Here is a 19,100-nt window from a genome sequence, read left to right on the forward strand (position 1 = left end):
TATCAGGAAAGGGTGAACAGACTGGGGCTCTTTTCTCTAGAAAAGAGAAGGCTGAGGGGTGACCTGATAGAGGTCTTTAAAATTATGAAGGGGTTCGATAGGATAGACGCAGAGATGACGTTTTCACTTGTGGGGGAGTCCAAAATAAGGGGCCATAAATATGAGATAGTTACTGATAAATCCAATAGGGAATTCTGGAGAAATTTCTGTATCCAGAGAATGGTTGCAATGTGAAATCCACTATCACATTGAGTAACTGAGGCAAATACCATAGATGCTTTTAAGGGGAAGCTAGATAAGCACACAAAGGAGAAAGGAATAGGAGATGCTGATAGGGTTAGATGAAGAGACGTCTGAGGAGGCTCATGTGGAGCATAAATGCCGGCATAGACCAGTTGGACCGAAGGGTCTACAGCGCAGAAACAGGCCATATGTGAACTGTGTACAGTTTTGGTCTCCTTACCTAAGGAAGGATACAGTTGCCTTAGAGGGGGTGCAACGAAGGTTCCCTAGATTGATTCCTGGGACAAGAGGGTTGTCCTATGAGAAGAGATCGAGTAGAATGGGCCTATATTCTCTGGAGTTTAGAAGAATCTCATTGAAATGTATAAAATTCTTAGAGGGCTTGACAGGGTAGATGCTGACTGTTTCCCCTAGCTGGAGAGTCCAGAACTAGGGGTCACAGTCTCAAGATAAGGGGTTGGCCATTTAGGACTGAGATGAGGAAACATTTCTTTACTCAGAGGGTTGTGAATCTTTGGAATTCTCTATCCCAGAGGGCTGTGGATGCTCAGTTGTTGAGTATATTCAAGACTGAGATTGATAGATTTTTGGACACTAAGGCAATCAAGGGATATGGGGATCGGGTGGGGAAGTGGAATTCAGGTCGATCAGCCATGATCTTATTGAATGGCGGAGCAGGCTCAAGGGGCCCCATTGCCTTCTCCTGCTCCTATTTCTTATGTTCTTATCTTCCCCATGGAATCCATACATTATGAAAGGGAAAGGCAATGATTACATTGGAGATTTTCGAAGGCTTCAGACTCAATATTGAGGTTCAGGTGATAATTGTAAACTGCTCAAGACTCACTCTTGCAGTTTATGTTGTCATTCGAATCTCACCAGATTACAACCACGTAAATCATTCCTGGGTGCCTGTTACACTCCAGAATTGAAACATTTCTAAACAGGTCATCTCACCTCAGCGTCTGATGCCACGTACGAATAACTGTAATGCATTGTTTCATGAGAATCACTGCTGCGATCGCTGTCGTAGTCATCTGAAGAATAATCTGCTACATCCTGAGAGGTGGACACACCGCTGTCCAGGTATCGGTCTGCCCAGTTTGCCACTTCAGATATCCTGTGTCTGGATACATCATCATTTAAGATCACAGACCCATTGTCGCCATTGGAAACACTGTAACTGAAGAGCAAATATTAATACAGGTCATATTTGGTTCAGAAACTTCAGAATTATGTGGAACAGGTTAGATAAGGCATTTCTTACGAGTGATGGGTTTGGGAGGAATACTGGGCAAGACAGGACACTTTGACCAGTTCAACAATCCAGTTCAGACAGATGGGTTGAAGTCCCTACTCAGGGACTGGAAGTGAAATGAACTTTGGGCGTTTTCAAACTAGTACCGAGTAGATATGAGTGAACAGAAATACAACTACTTATAACTCAGCACTAATTAGCAATGTTACTCAGGCCCATATTTATAAATCACATCTTTGGGCCCTCTGCTTCACAGCAGTCCACTCAAGAAGCTTGAAACCATCCAGGACAAAGCAGCCCGCTTGATTGGCACCCCATCCACCACCCTAAACATTCATTCCCTTCATCACGGGCGCACAGTGTGCACCATCCACAGGATGCACTGCAGCAACTCGCCAAGGCTTCTTCGACAGCACCTCCCAAACCCGCGACCTCTACCACCTAGAAGGACAAGGGCAGCAGGTACGTAGGAACAACACCACCTGCACGTTCCCCTCCAAGTCATACACCATCCCGACTTGGAAATATATCGCCGTTCCTTCATCGTCGCTGGGTCAAAATCCTGGAACTCCCTTCCTAACAGCACTGTGGGAGAACAGTCACCACACGGACTGCAGCGGTTCAAGAAGGCAGCTCACCACCACCTTCTCAAGGGCAATTAGGGATGGGCAATAAATGCCGGCCTCGCCACATCCCATGAACGAATAAAAAAATATATACCATCCCCCTCCTCCACCCGTTAAACTTGTTCTCGCCCTCAAACTTCTTTTACACCCATTCACCACCTCCACATACAAAAGGCATCGCAATGAGAATTTGCACCAATCCCAGCTACATTGCTCTTTTTGGAGGATATATGGAACTCACTTGACATCCCGCCCCCCACCACCGAAGGGAAGACGACAGGTTTGGCAGCTGGTTTTGCACCCAGGGGTTTTGGCCCTCTTCCAAGGTCTGGCAGACCTACTTTGCGTTTCCAGCATTTCCTGTTTTTCATTCCAGACTGGCCTGCCTTTCACCCTTTTAGCTATTTGCAGATTTGTTGGTTCTTCGAATGTTTTTTCATTGCTGAGATCACCTTTCGCATCACTGAACAGGAACCAGTATCTCTATTAAGGAAGTTACAGATCATTCAACCTGCCTTTCAGTGATTGGAATACCTGTTAAAACTTACTTCTGTCTTGCATCGTTCGAAGAGGCTTGCTTATCTTTCAGTTCTGATCATTAACCCATCTTTCCTGTTTACAGATGCTGCCTGACCGGCTGAGTGTTTCCAGCATTTTCTGTTTGTATTTCTTCCTCTACAGATTTAACAGGCCTGCTGTGGTTCCAACATTTTGTTTCTACTTCATATTTCCAACATTCCCAGTGCTTTTAAATTAGGGTATGATGTGGAGATGCCGGTGATGGACTGGGGTTGACAATTGTAAACAATTTCACAACACCAAGTTATAGTCCAACAAATTTATTTTAAATTCCACAAGCTTTCGGAGGCTTCCTCCTTCCTCAGGTGAATGGTGTGGAAATAAAATTTTCGAATCCTTCGCATTTGAAAATCACAGAACAATGCCTGGTGATTACTGCCCGTTGCCAAGGCAATCACAGTGAGCAGACAGAGAGGTGTCACCTAAAAGGCCACCGAATATACAAACCCCCCCAAAGAAAGAGAAGGAAGACAGTCAATGACCCGTTATATTAAAAACAGATAACATTTGTTCGCTGGTGGGGTTACGTGTAGTGTGACATGAACCCAAGATCCCGGTTGAGGCCGTCCTCATGGGTGCGGAACTTGGCTATCAATTTCTGCTCGACGATTTTGCGTTGTCGTGTGTCTCGAAGGCCGCCTTGGAGTATGCTTACCCGAAGGTCGGTGGCTGAATGTCCATGACTGCTGAAGTGTTCCCCGACAGGGAGAGAACCCTCCTGTTTGGCGATTGTTGCGCGGTGTCCGTTCATCCGTTGTCGCAGCGTCTGCATGGTCTCGCCAATGTACCATGCTCTGGGGCATCCTTTCCTGCAACGTATGAGGTAGACAACATTGGCCGAGTCACAGGAGTATGAACTGTGCACCTGGTGGGTGGTGTCCTCTCGTGTGATGGTGGTATCTGTGTCGATGATCTGGCATGTCTTGCAGAGGTTACCGTGGCAGGGTTGTGTGGTGTCGTGGACGCTGTTCTCCTGAAGGCTGGGTAATTTGCTGCGAACGATGGTTTGTTTGAGGTTGGGTGGCTGTTTAAAGGCGAGTAGTGGAGGTGTGGGGATGGCCATAGCGAGGTGTACGTCATCATTGATGACATGTTGAAGGCTGCGGAGAACATGGCGTTGTTTCTCCGCTCCGGGGAAGTACTGGACGACGAAGGGTACTCTGTTGGTTGCGTCCCGTGTTAGTCTTCTGAGGAGGTCTACGCGATTTTTCACTGTGGCCCGTCGGAACTGTCGATCGATGAGTCGAGCGTCATATCCCGCTCTTACTAGGGCGTCTTTCAGCGTCTGTAGGTGTCCATCGCGTTCCTCCTCGTCTGAGCAGACCCTGTGTATTCGCAGGGCCTGTCCATAGGGGATGGCCTCTTTGACGTGGTGAGGGTGGAAGCTGGAAAAGTGGAGCATCGTGAGGTTGTCCGTGGGCTTGCGGTAGAGTGAGGTGCTGAGGTGCTCGTCTTTGATGGAGATTCGTGTGTCCAAGAAAGAAACTGATTCTGAGGAGTAGTCCATGGTGAGCTTGATGGTGGGATGGAACTTGTTGATGTTATCGTGTAGTCTCTTTAGTGATTCCCCACCGTGGGTCCATAGAAAGAAAATGTCGTCGATGTATCTGGTGTATAGTGTTGGTTGGAGGTCCTGTGCAGTGAAGAAGTCCTGCTCGAACTTGTGCATGAAAATGTTGGCGTATCGGGGTGCGAATTTGGTCCCCATTGCTGTTCCGTGTGTTTGGGTAAAGAACTGGTTATTGAAGGTGAAGACATTGTGATCCAGGATGAAGCGGATGAGTTGTAGGATGGCGTCTGGAGATTGGCTGTTGTTGGTGTTGAGTATTGATGCTGTCGCAGCGATGCCGTCATCGTGGGGGATACTGGTGTCGAGTGCCGAGACGTCCATCGTGGTGAAAAGTGTTCCTGGTTCAACAGGTCCGTGGGTACTGAGTTTTTGTAGGAAGTCTGTAGTGTCGCGACAGAAGCTGGGGGTTCCCTGCACGATGGGTTTCAGGATGCCCTCGATGTATCCAGAGAGGTTCTCACACAGGGTTCTGTTGCCCGATACGATAGGACGTCCGGGTGTGTTGGCTTTGTGTATCTTTGGGAGGCAGTAGAAGTCTCCCACGCGGGGAGTACGTGGGATGAGAGTGCGTCGGATGCTTTGAAGGTCTGGATCGAAGGTCTTACACATCAGCATCGCTGCGACAGCATCAATACTCAACACCAACAACAGCCAATCTCCAGACGCCATCCTACAACTCATCCGCTTCATCCTGGATCACAATGTCTTCACCTTCAATAACCAGTTCTTTACCCAAACACACGGAACAGCAATGGGGACCAAATTCACACCCCAATACGCCAACATTTTCATGCACAAGTTCGAGCAGGACTTCTTCACTGCACAGGACCTCCAACTAACGCTATACACCAACTAACGCTATACACCAGATCGACGACATTTTCTTTCTATGGACCCACGGTGAGGAATCACTAAAGAGACTACACGATAACATCAACAAGTTCCATCCCACCATCAAGCTCACCATGGACTACTCCTCAGAATCAGTTTCTTTCTTGGACACACGAATCTCCATCAAAGACGGGCACCTCAGCACCTCACTCTACCGCAAGCCCACGGACAACCTCACGATGCTCCACTTTTCCAGCTTCCACCCTAACCACGTCAAAGAGGCCATCCCCTATGGACAGGCCCTGCGAATACACAGGGTCTGCTCAGACGAGGAGGAACGCGATGGACACCTACAGACGCTGAAAGACGCCCTAGTAAGAACGGGATATGATGCTCGACTCATCGATCGACAGTTCCGACGGGCCACAGCGAAAAATCGCGTAGACCTCCTCAGAAGACTAACACGGGACGCAACCAACAGAGTACCCTTCGTCGTCCAGTACTTCCCCGGAGCGGAGAAACAACGCCATGTTCTCCGCAGCCTTCAACATGTCATCAATGATGACGAACACCTCGCTATGGCCATCCCCACACCTCCACTACTTGCCTTTAAACAGCCACCCAACCTCAAACAAACCATCGTTCGCAGCAAATTACCCAGCTTTCAGAACAGCGTCCACGACACCACACAACCCTGCCACGGTAACCTCTGCAAGACATGCCAGATCATCGACACAGATACCACCATCACACGAGAGGACACCACCCACCAGGTGCACAGTTCATACTCCTGTGACCCGGCCAACGTTGTCTACCTCATACGTTGCAGGAAAGGATGCCCCAGAGCATGGTACATTGGCGAGACCATGCAGACGCTGCGACAACGGAAGAACGGACACCGCGCAACAATCGCCAAACAGGAGGGTTCTCTCCCTGTCGGGGAACACTTCAGCAGTCATGGACATTCAGCCACCGACCTTCAGGTAAGCATACTCCAAGGCGGCCTTCGAGACACACGACAACGCAAAATCGTCGAGCAGAAATTGATAGCCAAGTTCCGCACCCATGAGGACGGCCTCAACCGGGATCTTGGGTTCATGTCACACTACACGTAACCCCACCAGCGAACAAATGTTATCTGTTTTTAATATAACAGGTCATTGACTGTCTTCCTTCTCTCTTTTTTTGGGGGGTTTGTATATTCGGTGGCCTTTTAGGTGACACCTCTCTGTCTGCTCACTGTGATTGCCTTGGCAACGGGCAGTAATCACCAGGCATTGTTCTGTGATTTTCAAATGCGAAGGATTCGAAAATTTCATTTCCACACCATTCACCTGAGGAAGGAGGAAGCCTCCGAAAGCTTGTGGAATTTAAAATAAATTTGTTGGACTATAACTTGGCGTTGTGAAATTGTTTAAATTAGGTAACAGTCCTACCTGCTGTAGCTAACGACAGTAATTCCATTTTGTGCCTCTGACTTCGCTCCTCTATCGGGAACTGATCCATTTTGGGAATGCTGCAATCATAAGAAAACAACCCCATTAGAAAATATTTAATCGCACTAAAATCCCAGTTTCCAAAATTTTGGACAATAACAATAATTATTCTTTTCCCCCAGCCTTTAGGTGTCTCCTTTCACCAATACCTAGTTGAGAGAGTAGATGACAATCTACCAACAAGTTACCACAGCTAAAGAACCAGAGGGGAGATGAGGAGAATTTTTTTTTGAGCAGCGAGTTGTTAGAATCTGGAATGCACTGCCTGAAAGGGCGGTGGAAGCAGATTCAACAGTAACTTTGAAAAGGGAATTGGACAAATACTTGAAACGGAAAAATTTGCAGGGCTATGGGGAAAGAGCAGGGAAGTCAGATTAATTGGATAGCTCTTTCCAAGAGCTGACAGGGGCATGATGGGCCGAACGGCCTCCTTCTGTGCTGCACGATTCTATACGACACTGATTCAGAACGATTTATCCTATGATTTTCCCTCCCTTTAAAAGGGAGTGTGTATTTCCTTTTCTCAGAACTACTTTGCTTCCTCTCAATGTTCCAGCCAAAAATCAGACTTTGCTTTGTATTCTCCTTTGCCTCGAATCATCATGTACATCTTTACCACGATACGCTGCTGGGAGTCTCTATCCAGTGGGCAGGTTGGTTTGTGGGAATCATGTGACCCTGAAGTCTCCATTCATTGGTTCTGGCAACTTTTTATTGGATGCGGGTAATCACATGACCGTTCATTAATTTTTGGTCAGATTGCCATTTTATTGCAATGCTCATCCTTTGGCCTTCTCAGTTTTTTTTTTAAATAAACTGCTCCACTCACTGGCCCAAAACCCAAGTTGACATCAAGTTACATCGAAACTACAGCAAAAACGGAAGTCCCGCCGACAATTAAAACTGGCAGGATGACAGGTAAAGAGCCAAATGTACCTCATTGAGGCACTTTACCTGTGACAGGTGAAGTGATTGTAACAATTTTTAACTTACCTGGGTGGCTTGCCCACCGCTACTGATTCACGCCTGGTGAATCAGTAGCGGTGGGCAAGCCACCCCCCGATCTGCCCCTCTCCGCCCCCCCACCCCCCAATCTGCCCCTCTCCGCCCCCCATCCCCCGATCTGCCCCTCTCCGCCCCCCCACCCCCGATCTTCCCCTCTCCACCCCCCGATCTGCCCCTCTCCGCCCACCCACCCCCGATCTTCCAGTCCAGCGCCAGATGCGTGTCGCTCTCTCTGCTTTCTCTCCGCCCTCCTCCCCCCCCCTTGTCAATCAGGCTGGCTGCCCGGCATGAAACCTGAAGAGGATGTTAATCATCATCAATCAACGTGCGATCGTGTCGGAAACGTTAAGTTTTGTTCATGCTGGTTTGCCACGCGCACCTTCACCAGCACCGCCCCCCCCCCCCCCGACCCTGCTGGCAACCCGCCACCATTGCAAAATCGACCCCATTATCTCTATCAGGTCACCCCTCAGCCTTCCCTTTTCTGGAGAAAAGAGTCCCAGCCTGTTCTGCCTTTCCTAATAAGGATATCCTCTCAGTTCTGGTACAATCCTTATTAATCTTTTTTGCACCATCTCCAATACCTCTTTATCCTTTTTATAATATGGAGGCCAGAATTGTTCACACTGCTCCAAGTGTGGTCTAACCAAAGTTCTATACAAGTTTAACGTAACTTCCCCGCTTTTCAATGCTATCCCTCTAGAAATGAACCTTAATGCTTGATTTGCCTTTCTTATGGCCTTATGAACCTTCGTCGCTATTTTTAGTGATTTGTGTATCTGTACCCTTACATTCCTTTGCTCCTCTATCCCATTTAGACTCTTATTATCCAAGCAGTATGTGGCCTCCTTATTCTTCCTACCAAAATGCACCACCTCACACTTATCTATATTGAAATTCATTTGCCAATTATACACCTATTCTGCAAGTTTATTAATGTTCTCTTGCATTTTGACGAATTCTTCCTGTGACAAATCACCCTCCAATAGGGGTACAAGTATCCTGGATTACCACGGACATAACAGAGAAATGTATTTCTAATATTTTGAAAATATTAGGTTTCAGTCTTTTCTTTATATAAGATTAAAGTCCAGCATGATTTAAATGACGCAAATATAATGTACAAGGAGTACATTCAGCTTTCTCTGAAAATGTATCAGGTAGAATCTGGTAGATTTAATCTAAATTTATACTTAACAATTATGTGTCGTTTAATCAATTGGATTTAATATAACCTTCCGTAAATCACAAAGCATCCTCCTAACTACCCACAGACAACCACATGTGACATCTACTAGTGTACGTCAGGAACCTCCCAGTAGAAATTTAGGATTAAACTATTTGACTGCACGGGGAGGCCAGATGTTTCAGATCTTGTTAAAGCCCAAGGCATGCTCAGCAGATGTTGTCCTCAAACTCAGGACCAACATCTTATTCCTTCCTGGATGCTCATCTGCACCAGTTCTAACCCAGTGCTATTCTGGCAATGTTTGTGTCTCTCACTCTTTACTTGGATAATTGCAAACCCGCGACCTCTTTCACCTAGAAGGACAAGGGCAGCAGGCACATGGGAACAGCACCGCCTGCACGTTCCCCTCCAAGTCACACAACATCCCGACTTGGAAATATATCGCCGTTCCTTCATCATCGCTGGGTCAAAATCCTGGAACTCCCGACCTAACAGCACTGTGGGAGAACCTTCACCACACGGACTGCAGCGGTTAAAGAAGGCGGCTCACCACCACCTTCTCAAGGGAAATTAGGGATGGGCAATAAATGCTGGCCTCGCCAGCGACGCCCACATCCCATGAACTAATTTTAAAAAACCTATTTGTTATAAAGTGTCTTCCTGGTAAATTATCCATTAATTCTAATTGAAGCAACTTGAATAAAATTCAAATTCTTCAGTGATTTGAATCATCAGGGGTGGACTTTGCTACCTGGAAACAGAGCTATTTGCCAGTCATGAGTTTCATTTTAAAAACCTACCCTCTTTTTACTTGAGCTGTGATTTTGTTCCAGAGCAGTTCTTAATCCATTATTGCTATCGTAAAGAGTCTTATTGGCCTCTCTAAAAATGTAGAGAAAGGACGGTTAACAATGGAACATTGAAAACTCAAGCCATCTGTTAATCTATTCAGAAAAAAAAATTACTTCTGAAAAAAAATGGGCAACAACAAATTGCATTTATATAGCACCTTTAACGTAGTAAAATGTCCCAAGGTGCTTCACAGAAGTGTTATGAAACAGAATTTGACACTAAGTCACATAAGGAGATATTAGGACAGGAGACGTAGGTTTTAAGGAGCATCTTAAAAGGAGCAGAGAGGTAGAGAGGCGGAGAAGTTTAGGAAGGGAATTCCAGAGCTTAGGGCCTAGGCAGCTGAAACAGATAGCACAAATACAATTTGTTTTTAATTAAAAAAAAGAACATTTTAGATATATATTGCAGTCTTAGGCTTATCCCCCTCTACATTTCTATACTCCAAATAGGTTTTAAATCCTTAAAATAAATAAGCATAACCTACTGAAGCATCTGTATCTGATTCGTGGAGACTTCATTCTCTTCAGTTAGTTTCTTCATGGCTTCCTTTGACCTATTTGGAGGAGATAGAATTACTAAAGCAAAGCTTCTTGAGGGGCACCTTTACTCTGCAACATTAGAATTTGGCAATATGATGTGAATAGGACTGAGTGCCAACCCTCCTTTTTACAGTGTTAGGTTAACCTGCTGTACGGCATTAACAGCCGTTCCACACGCACTCTCCAGTTCAAAAATTCAGGAGGCGTCTGACACCCAGACCTCTTGTCATTGCCGCATTCGACAGTCACTGTAAAGTGACCGGCTGAATTTTCATCCTCGTTGGGAAGCACTTCAGCAAGTCCGCAATTGGTAACTGAGTGGCAGACTGTGGATCAGTAGCTATTAATGCATTTTAACACTGTTCTGTTGGCATAGCTTCTGCTAGATGACAGGGTTGGCTAATTTCTCTGTTGTGATTTTCAAATTGCATACACTGATGTCCTTTTTCAAAACAAAAAAAATCACATTAATCTCGATCATACAAAACAAGACTTTTCTAGGGATTTTGCCAGTAAGAGCTATTAAAGATCAGTGGGACCATTTTGTCTGTTTTATAATACTCTCAATTTGGCACCAGACAGAAAGATCCCTTCTCCATAAAGGAGAATGGAAGGTAAATGCAAGTTAAAACTATGTACAACAACTTGCATTTATATAGTGCCTTTAATGTAGTAAAACGTCCCAAAGCGCTTCACAGGAGCATAATCAATCAAAAAAACTGACATCGAGCTAAAGAAGGAGACATTAGGAACGGGTGACCAAAAGCTTCATCAAAGAGGTAGGTTTTAAGGACCGTATTAAAAGGAGGAGAGAGCGGTGGATAGGATTAGGGAGGGAATTCCAGAGCTTAAAGCCTTAAAGCTGAAGGCACGGCCGCCAATGGTGGGGCAAAGGAAGGCAGGAATGCACAAGAGGCCAGAAAAGGAGGGATCTGGGAGGGTTGTAGGGCTAGAGGAGGTTACAGAAATTGGAAAAGGCAAGACCATGGAGGGATTTGATCACAAGGATGCGAATTTTAAATTTGAGTCGTTGCTGGACCAAGAGTCAATGTGGGTCAGCGAGCACAGGGTGATGGGTGAACGGGACATGGTGCAAATTAAGATACAAGCAGCAGAGTTTTGGATGAGCTCAAGGTTATGTAGGATAATAAACTGCTAAAAAAGGTGTGAACGGCTGAGCTAGAATATTACAATCGAAACAAATAATTCCATCAACTAAAATGACATCAGTTTCAGGACCAACTCTTCAAGTCAAATAAGATAGAAAAAAATATACTGTAACTCAGATTTGGCAGAGTGTTTGGTATCAGGATTGCTCATTTACCGGTCTTGATCAATTTGATGATCAGCGAGTTCATTTTTTAATTTGTCCACTCCAGCTTCAAGAATGGACACGTTTGTCTGGCTCTTAAGAAGGGAACTTCTCAAATGCTCATTCTCCTGCAACAAACGAACGTTCAGTTACATAAGGAAACGCTGAAACCATTAATAGCATTCCAAATCACACAACTGTCTTTCAGAAGGTTGTGGGTTCAATGTCCAACTCCACATAACCTGTCTAACACTTCAGTGCAGTACTGAGGGAGTGCTGCACTGTCGGAGGTGCCATCTTTCGGAAGAGACGTTGAGACGAGGCCCCATCTGCCCTCGCAGGTGGATGTAAAAGATCCCATGACACTACTCAAAGAAGAGCAGGGGAGTTCTCCCCGGTGTCCTGGCCAATATTTACCCCTCAAACAACATCAGATTGTCTGATCAAAACATTACTGTTTGTGGAAATGTAAGGAATCTTACAACACCAGGTTATAGTCCAACAGTTTTATTTGAAAATCACAAGCTTTTGGAGGCTTTCTCCTTCGTCAGGTGAGCCTCCGAAAGCTTGTGATTTTCAAATAAAACTGTTGGACTATAACCTGGTGTTGTAAGATTCCTTACATTTCCACATCATTACTGTTTGTGGGACCTTGCTCTGCGCAAATTGGCTGCCGCGTTTCTTAGTGACTACAGTTCAGAAGTACTTAATTGACTGTAAAGCACTTTGGGACGTTCTGAGGTCGTGAAAGGTGCTATAGGAATGCAAGACTTTTTTTTCTTTCACCATTTAGAAGGCTACTGCAAGGGAAAGCTTTTACACGGAGGAGGTTCTGAAGTTACTAGAGCAGGAACGTCCACTTAGTCTGTACCACGGTGCCACGCATAAAGTTTAAATCTGCACTGCCGTTAATTTGAACACATCATAAATGCTGATAACAGATCTTGGGTGTCCAGATTTCGGATTTTTCCACCAATGGGGCAACAGCTTTTTCTAAACTGGCAGACTCACAAATTTCAAACAGGGCAGATCAGTAAATAAGAAGTAGAAGTGCAAACTGGAAAGGTACTGGACTGGATTGCTAGAGTTTGGTAGCCTATGGGTGATAGTTTGGACACGTCTGTACTAGAGGGGTTAATCAAGTACTACGGTTGCAAGCAAATTATAACGGTTTTTCTCACAAGTTAAAAGAACTGGAACACAGAACAACACACATAATCTGTTACAGCACGGATGGTTTGGGGTTTGAAGTGTTTCCACAACATGAAAAAGTGTCAAATTAACATTTTCACATGGATAATAATTGAGCAATAATTACGTAACACATAACTTGCAGCTAATCATAACACTGAACCCCGGGTTTCATGGACAGTTAGAGATAGCTATCTGAATAACGATAGGTTGTCCATGATCCAATGAGATTGGCCATCGCCCTATAACACTGCATGAATTGTGCTGGAGTACTCTGGACAATACAAGTATCATCAGACTGCAATTTAGGACACATCTCCACACCTGTTATCCCAGTTGGCCAGCACATTTAGCTACTTTCAAGATCTCAAAAGGTACTCAGTTTTTCCAACACATCTTTAATTCCTAAAGCATCAGAACAAAGGCCTCTTTTTTCTGTCAGAAATGAGGATATTTGGGCAGTCAACTCCTGGACTTGGATTAAAGTAACTCAGCCTTTGAACCTACTCAGTGCAGGAGTCATTTATTTCTTCATATGCTCTTGAAGACTGGATGTTGGCACTTTGAACTCAATTTCTTTTTCTTATGGGTTTTAAGCAGGCATTTAAATACACACCCAAAATTAATAGTCACAAAGGTTTTTTGAATAATTTTGAAATTTTCAGTCGCAGTCTTGACTTTATACAAGTTCTCTCTGCTTTTATTGATAATATTACAAATTACAATTAAAGAAACTGTAATATAATACAAGGAGGTTAAGGGGGAAGCTCCCACTCCCCATATCACCATGGACCCAACAACTGCCATAAAAGGTTTTCCAGCTTCACTTCCCCCTCTGTTATTCCCTTGCACTTCATTCATTCCATTATTCAGGACTCCCATCACCAAATGTTACACAAATCTGGAATAACTTATCCATTCTGCCTCACCGCTAATGTGAAGTCGGGTAAACCAAGTTTATTTTGGATTGTCAGTTTATTTTGGTTCTTGGCCAATTACAAGCTCTGCCTATTTGTACTGTTAATCAAATATTGGTTTTATTTTTCAGCGGCGTGAATAAAATTGCTCCTTCAGGGACTGCAGCAATAGACTACGGCGACAGTCTCAAAACGCGTTTACGCATTCTTCCACGATTTATCACTCAAGCTTCCTCAGAAGCAAGGAATTTTAGAAATCCACAGAGGTCGCCAAGACAACAGAATATCAATGCAGCCACAATAGGGCATGAACGGCCTCCAATTTCCAACTGTTGAGGTGATGAATAAAAACTACAGAAATGTAAGTATTATTTTTAAAAATAAATCAATACCGGTGGCAACACCAGACAAAAACACATACATACCCGAGTCAATTCATCCAACTGTTCTTTCAATGCAGAGATGTCCCCTTTGGAATTAGAATTCCACAGCTCTTCATTAAGCTGGAGAAACACAGCAACAACAGACTGTAGTGAATTATAGATATTTTCTAGTAGAGGATTCCACAATGTCTACACAGATAGCTACAAAATATTACACCTTAAACAATGTATTAGCCTAATGAATTTTTAAGTATCCCCACTATATGTACTTTTTCCTAAGGTCATGAGAGGTTAGAATCATACAGGAGGAGACCATGCAGCCCATCGTGCCAGTGCTGGCTCTTTGAAAGAGCTATCCAATTAGTCCCACTCCCCCGTTCTTTCCCCATAGCCCTGCAATTTTCTCCCTTTCTAGTATTTATCAAATTCCCTTTTGAAAGTTACTACTGAATCTGCTTCCATCACCCTTTCAGGCAGTGCATTCCAGATCATAACAACTCGCTGTCTAAAACAATTTCTCCTCATCTCCCCTTTGGTTCTTTTGCCCTTCTGGTTACCGACCCTCCTGCCAGTGGAAACAGCTTCTCCCTATTTACTCTATCAAAACCCCTCATCATTTTGAACACCTCTATTAAATCTCCCCTTAACCTTCTTTGCTCTAAGGAGAACACTCCCAGCTTCTCCAGTCTCTCCACATAACTGAAGTCCCTCATCCCTGTTACAACTCTATTAAATCTCCTCTGCACCCTCGCCAAGGCCTTGACATCCTTCCTAAAGTTCAGTGCCCAGAAATGGACACAATACTCCAACTGAGGCCTAACCAGTGATTTAGAAAGGTTTAGCATAACCTCCTTGCTGTATACAGTTGTAGGTTGTATATAAATGCAAGTTCTTTTTTCTTTTCACGATAAATACTTACACATAATACAATAGGCAGTTAGTACAGCATCCTTTGTACAGAATCTGAACAAATGATCGATTAAACTAAAAGTTAGGAATAGACATCGATGATAAAACAATTTATGGAATACGACAGTTCGTACTTTTGAGAAATGGAAATAGGACGTAGCTGATCAGAGTTGAGTAATTAATTGGTTAGATTACTATTGTGAAGTTATGGGGGGAGCGGGGGTTGGGAAGAGGAGAAAGAGGGAAAATTCCAGTTTTAAACATGGACGATTGAGCTGTAGCCAGCCACTTCCTCAGGATATTAAATAAATTGGGGAATGAGTCCAACTTGTACACATTTTGTAAGGAGTCAGTCAATAAGCCAAACAGTTTTATCTCACTTGAAAATTGTAAGAAACCATAGAATAAGTCTTATGATCATCAACTGTACATCACTAACACAGAATTGGGGAGAAGGCCTTTGTGTACGTATAGTTGTGTAAGTGACTGATTCAAAATCTAATTGTATGATGATTCTGAAAACCACCGTATTGAATTAAATTATGAATTAATTGTTAATGTACACTTCAAAATATATAATATTGATCTATGAAGTCACAACTCATCGACAAAAGTTTTACAAATGCAACTGTTGGTTTGATACAAGCTGCAGGAGCAGATAACAGATTGCATTTTAATTTGACAGAGGCTAACTGTTGATAGGGTGAGATGAAGTAAGGTGACAGGAGGTGTATGTGGAGCATAAATACCAGCACAGACCTGTTGGGCCAAATGGCCTGTTTCTGTGCTGTAAATTCTATGTAACAAGTTAGAATTCAATAGTTGGTGTTAATTTATATATAACTCATACGTGGCTCAGTTTTAGAGCTGTAATACTTGGAAGATGAAGACACTCGCAGTTGACGTTTTAGAAATCCACCCATTGCCAGCGGCAGCAACCAATAAAAGAAAGGGTGCTTCCTGGAAAGAGAATACTCGACCAGTCAGGAACCCTCAAACAGACTAAACTTTAATTTCATTAAAGTGAAGTGTGTGTAGAGTCTATAGTCTTCCATTCTTATCTTTTTAGATGTGCCTTCTAGAGGTTATACAATACTGGCACAGCAAAGCTGGCTTTAAAGTACAACGACTTTCTGATTTTATTGTGTCTTTTTATAATAAAATGAATGGAGTATTTTATCACAGGTTAGTAATTTTTATATAGATCAGATCAGGCAGTGAAAGATTTTTCTCTTCCTTTTGTTTTATTGCTGCCTTTCTGTGATACCATTTTTGGTTTTAATATGTTATTTAAAAAAACTAATTATGAAGATTTTTAGTTAGTGGCCACTTGTAAATACTTCCTCTTTGTGAGGGACAGATCAGACCAATTGATAATCTAACAATATTCTTCGGAACTTGACAGATTTAAGTACCTTTTTCATTCGGTCAACGACTGCCTGTAGATCCGTCACCTCGGTCTTGTGTCGCTTCTGCAGTTGTGACACTTTCGCCTCAAGTTTCGACTGCTCCTAGAATGGATGAAGCTCGAACAGTGAGCTTTTGTTCGTCAAGGAGCGAACGAGCAATCTTTGTTATAAAAAGACCTGTTTTAGGCACACTACACTAGTCAATGACACTAAAAAGAACAACCCTTTGAGCAACTGAAGCAATACAACAGTGTCTCCAAACTGGAGCAGTTGCAAGGCTCAGTTTCATTAAAAGGACAATAAATGCTCGAGATCTGTCTCTTCCTCCCATCTTCCCTCCCAAAGAGTGTGACAAAAAAAAAGAAGCATTTTTGTCCAAGATTTAACATGGGGTTAGCTTGTTTAATTCCAACTTGGTACATAAGAGGCTAGAAATCAACTTCACACTCAGAAAAACATGCCATAGTTTAATTTTGATGCAACAGTTGAAACAGTCATTTTGTCTTGACTCTGTTTCGCCCTCCACAGATGCTGCCTGACTTGTTTTTATTTCAGATTTCCAGCATCTGTTGTATTTTGCCCACCTTGAAGAAGTTCTGCTCTTCTCTCAGACAGAATTTCCGTTTGTCTCTCTTACCCTGCTCTGCACTTGCTTAAAAGCTCTTCATCTAACACCTCCCAATCTGTAACTTCATGGCCCGGCATATTCCTCACTCTGCCATTACCAACAAGTCAGGGGATCAACCCTGGCTCAATGAGGAGTGTAGAAGAGTATGCCAGGAGCAGCACCAGGGGTACCTAAAAATGAGGTGCCAACCTGGTGAAGCTACATGCATGCTAAATAACAGAAGCAACATGCTGTAGACAGAGCTAAGCAATTCCACAACCAATGGAGCAGATCAAAGCTCTGCAGCCCTGCCACATCCAGTCTTGAATGGTGGTGGACAATTAAACAACTAACGGGAGGAGGAGGTTCTGTAAACATCCCCATCCTCAATGATGGCGGAGTCCAGCACGTAAGTGCAAAAGACAAGGTTGAAGGGTTTGCAACCAGAAGTGCCGAGTAGATGATTCATCTCGGCCTCCTCCCGATATCCCCACCATCACAGAAGCTATTCTTCAGCCAATTCGATTCACTCCACGTGATATCAAGAAACGGCCGAGTGCACTGGATACAGCAAAGTCTACGGGCCCCGACAACATCCCAGCTGTAGTGCTGAAGACTTGTGCTCCAGAACTAGCTGTGCCTCTTGCCAAACTGTTCCAGTACAGCTACAACACTGGCATCTACCCGACAATGTGGAAAATTGCCCAGGTATGTCCTGTCCATAAAAAGCAGGACAAATCCAATCCGGCCAATTACCGCCCCATCAGTCTACTCTCAATCATCAGCAAAGTGATGGAAGGTGTCGTCGACAGTGCTATCAAGCGGCACTTACTCACCAATAAGCTGCTCACCGATGCTCAGTTTGGGTTCCGCCAGGACTACTTGGCTCCAGACCTCATTACAGCCTTGGCCCAAACATGGACAAAAGAGCTGAATTCCAGAGGTGAGGTGAGAGTGACTGCCCTTGACATCAAGGCAGCCTTTGACCAAGTGTGGCACCAAGGAGCCCTAGTAAAATTGAAGTCAATGGGAATCAGGGGGAAAATTCTCCAATGGCTAGCACAAAGGAAGATGGTAGTGGTTGTTGGAGGCCAATCATCTCAGCCCCAGGACAATGCTGCAGGAGTTCCTCAGGGCAGTGTCCTAGGCCTAACCATCTTCAGCTGCTTCATCAATGACCTTCCCTCCATCATAACGTCAGAAATGGGGATGTTCGCTGATGATTGCACAGTGTTCAGTTCCATTCACAACCCCTCGGATAATGAAGCAGTCAGTGCCCGCATGCAGCAAGACCTGGACAACATCCAGGCTTCGACTGATAAGTGGCAAGTAATATTCGTGCCAGACAAGTGCCAGGCAATAAGCATCTCCAACAAGAGAGAGTCTAACCACCTCCCCATGACATTCAACAGCATTACCATCACCGAATCCCCCATCAACATCCTGGGGGTCACCATTGACCAGAAACTTAACTGGACCAGCCACATAAATACTGTGGCTACAAGAGCAGGTCAGAGGCTGGGTATTCTGTGGCAAGTGACTCACCTCCTGACTCCCCAAAGCCTTTCCACCATCGACAAGGCACAAGTCAGGAGTGTGATGGAATACTCTCCACTTGCCTGGATGAGAGCAGCTCCAACAACACTCAAGAAGCTCGACACCATCCATGACAAGGTAACCCATTTGATTGGCACCCCATCCACCACCCTAAACATTCACTCCCTTCACCACCGGCACACCGTGCACTGCAGCAACTCGCCAAGGCTTCTTCGACAGCACCTCCCAAACCAGTGACCTCTACCACCTAGAAGGTCAAGGGCAGTAGGCACATGGGAACACCACCACCTGCACGTTCCCCTCCAAGTCACACACCATCCCAACTTGGAAATATGTCGCCGTTCCTTCATTGTCGCTGGGTCAAAATCCTGGAACTCCCTACCTAACAGCACTGTGGGAGAACCTTCACCAAACGGACTGCAACGGTTCAAGGCGGCGGCTCACCACCACCTTCTTAAGGGCAATTAGGGATGGGCAATAAATGCTAGCCTTGCCAGCGACGCCCACATCCCATAAACGAATTTAAAAAAAACTCTCAGATTTCATGAAAGATCGTCGATCTGGAATGTTAACTCTGTTTCTCTCTCCACAGGTGCTGCCTGACCTGCTGAGTGTTTTCAGCAT

The 19,100-nt window shown here is 44.5% G+C and overlaps 1 protein-coding gene and 1 long non-coding RNA gene across 7 annotated transcripts in view; one reads left to right on the top strand and one right to left on the bottom strand.

Moving 5' to 3' along the window:
* The window catches only part of rasef2 (RAS and EF-hand domain containing 2), an 86,153-nt gene that overhangs the window by 16,582 nt on the left and 50,471 nt on the right, over window positions 1-19,100 (bottom strand). For all 3 annotated transcript variants that reach the window (XM_067971591.1, XM_067971592.1, XM_067971593.1), the window contains exons 4-10: window positions 16,319-16,414; window positions 14,037-14,114; window positions 11,516-11,631; window positions 10,137-10,205; window positions 9,598-9,679; window positions 6,544-6,623; window positions 1,201-1,426 (exon numbers count right to left, since the gene is read on the bottom strand). In XM_067971591.1, coding sequence (XP_067827692.1) covers window positions 1,201-1,426; window positions 6,544-6,623; window positions 9,598-9,679; window positions 10,137-10,205; window positions 11,516-11,631; window positions 14,037-14,114; window positions 16,319-16,414 — 747 coding nt within the window. The remainder of the gene's footprint in view (window positions 1-1,200; window positions 1,427-6,543; window positions 6,624-9,597; window positions 9,680-10,136; window positions 10,206-11,515; window positions 11,632-14,036; window positions 14,115-16,318; window positions 16,415-19,100) is intronic.
* Window positions 13,749-19,100, top strand: part of LOC137301881 (uncharacterized) — a 144,407-nt gene continuing 139,055 nt past the window's right edge. For all 4 annotated transcript variants that reach the window (XR_010958381.1, XR_010958382.1, XR_010958383.1 and 1 more), the window contains exon 1: window positions 13,749-13,972. This is a non-coding gene — a long non-coding RNA (uncharacterized lncRNA). The remainder of the gene's footprint in view (window positions 13,973-19,100) is intronic.

Source organism: Heptranchias perlo, chromosome 34 (assembly GCF_035084215.1).
Source record: "Heptranchias perlo isolate sHepPer1 chromosome 34, sHepPer1.hap1, whole genome shotgun sequence".
Lineage (NCBI taxonomy): Eukaryota > Metazoa > Chordata > Chondrichthyes > Hexanchiformes > Hexanchidae > Heptranchias > Heptranchias perlo.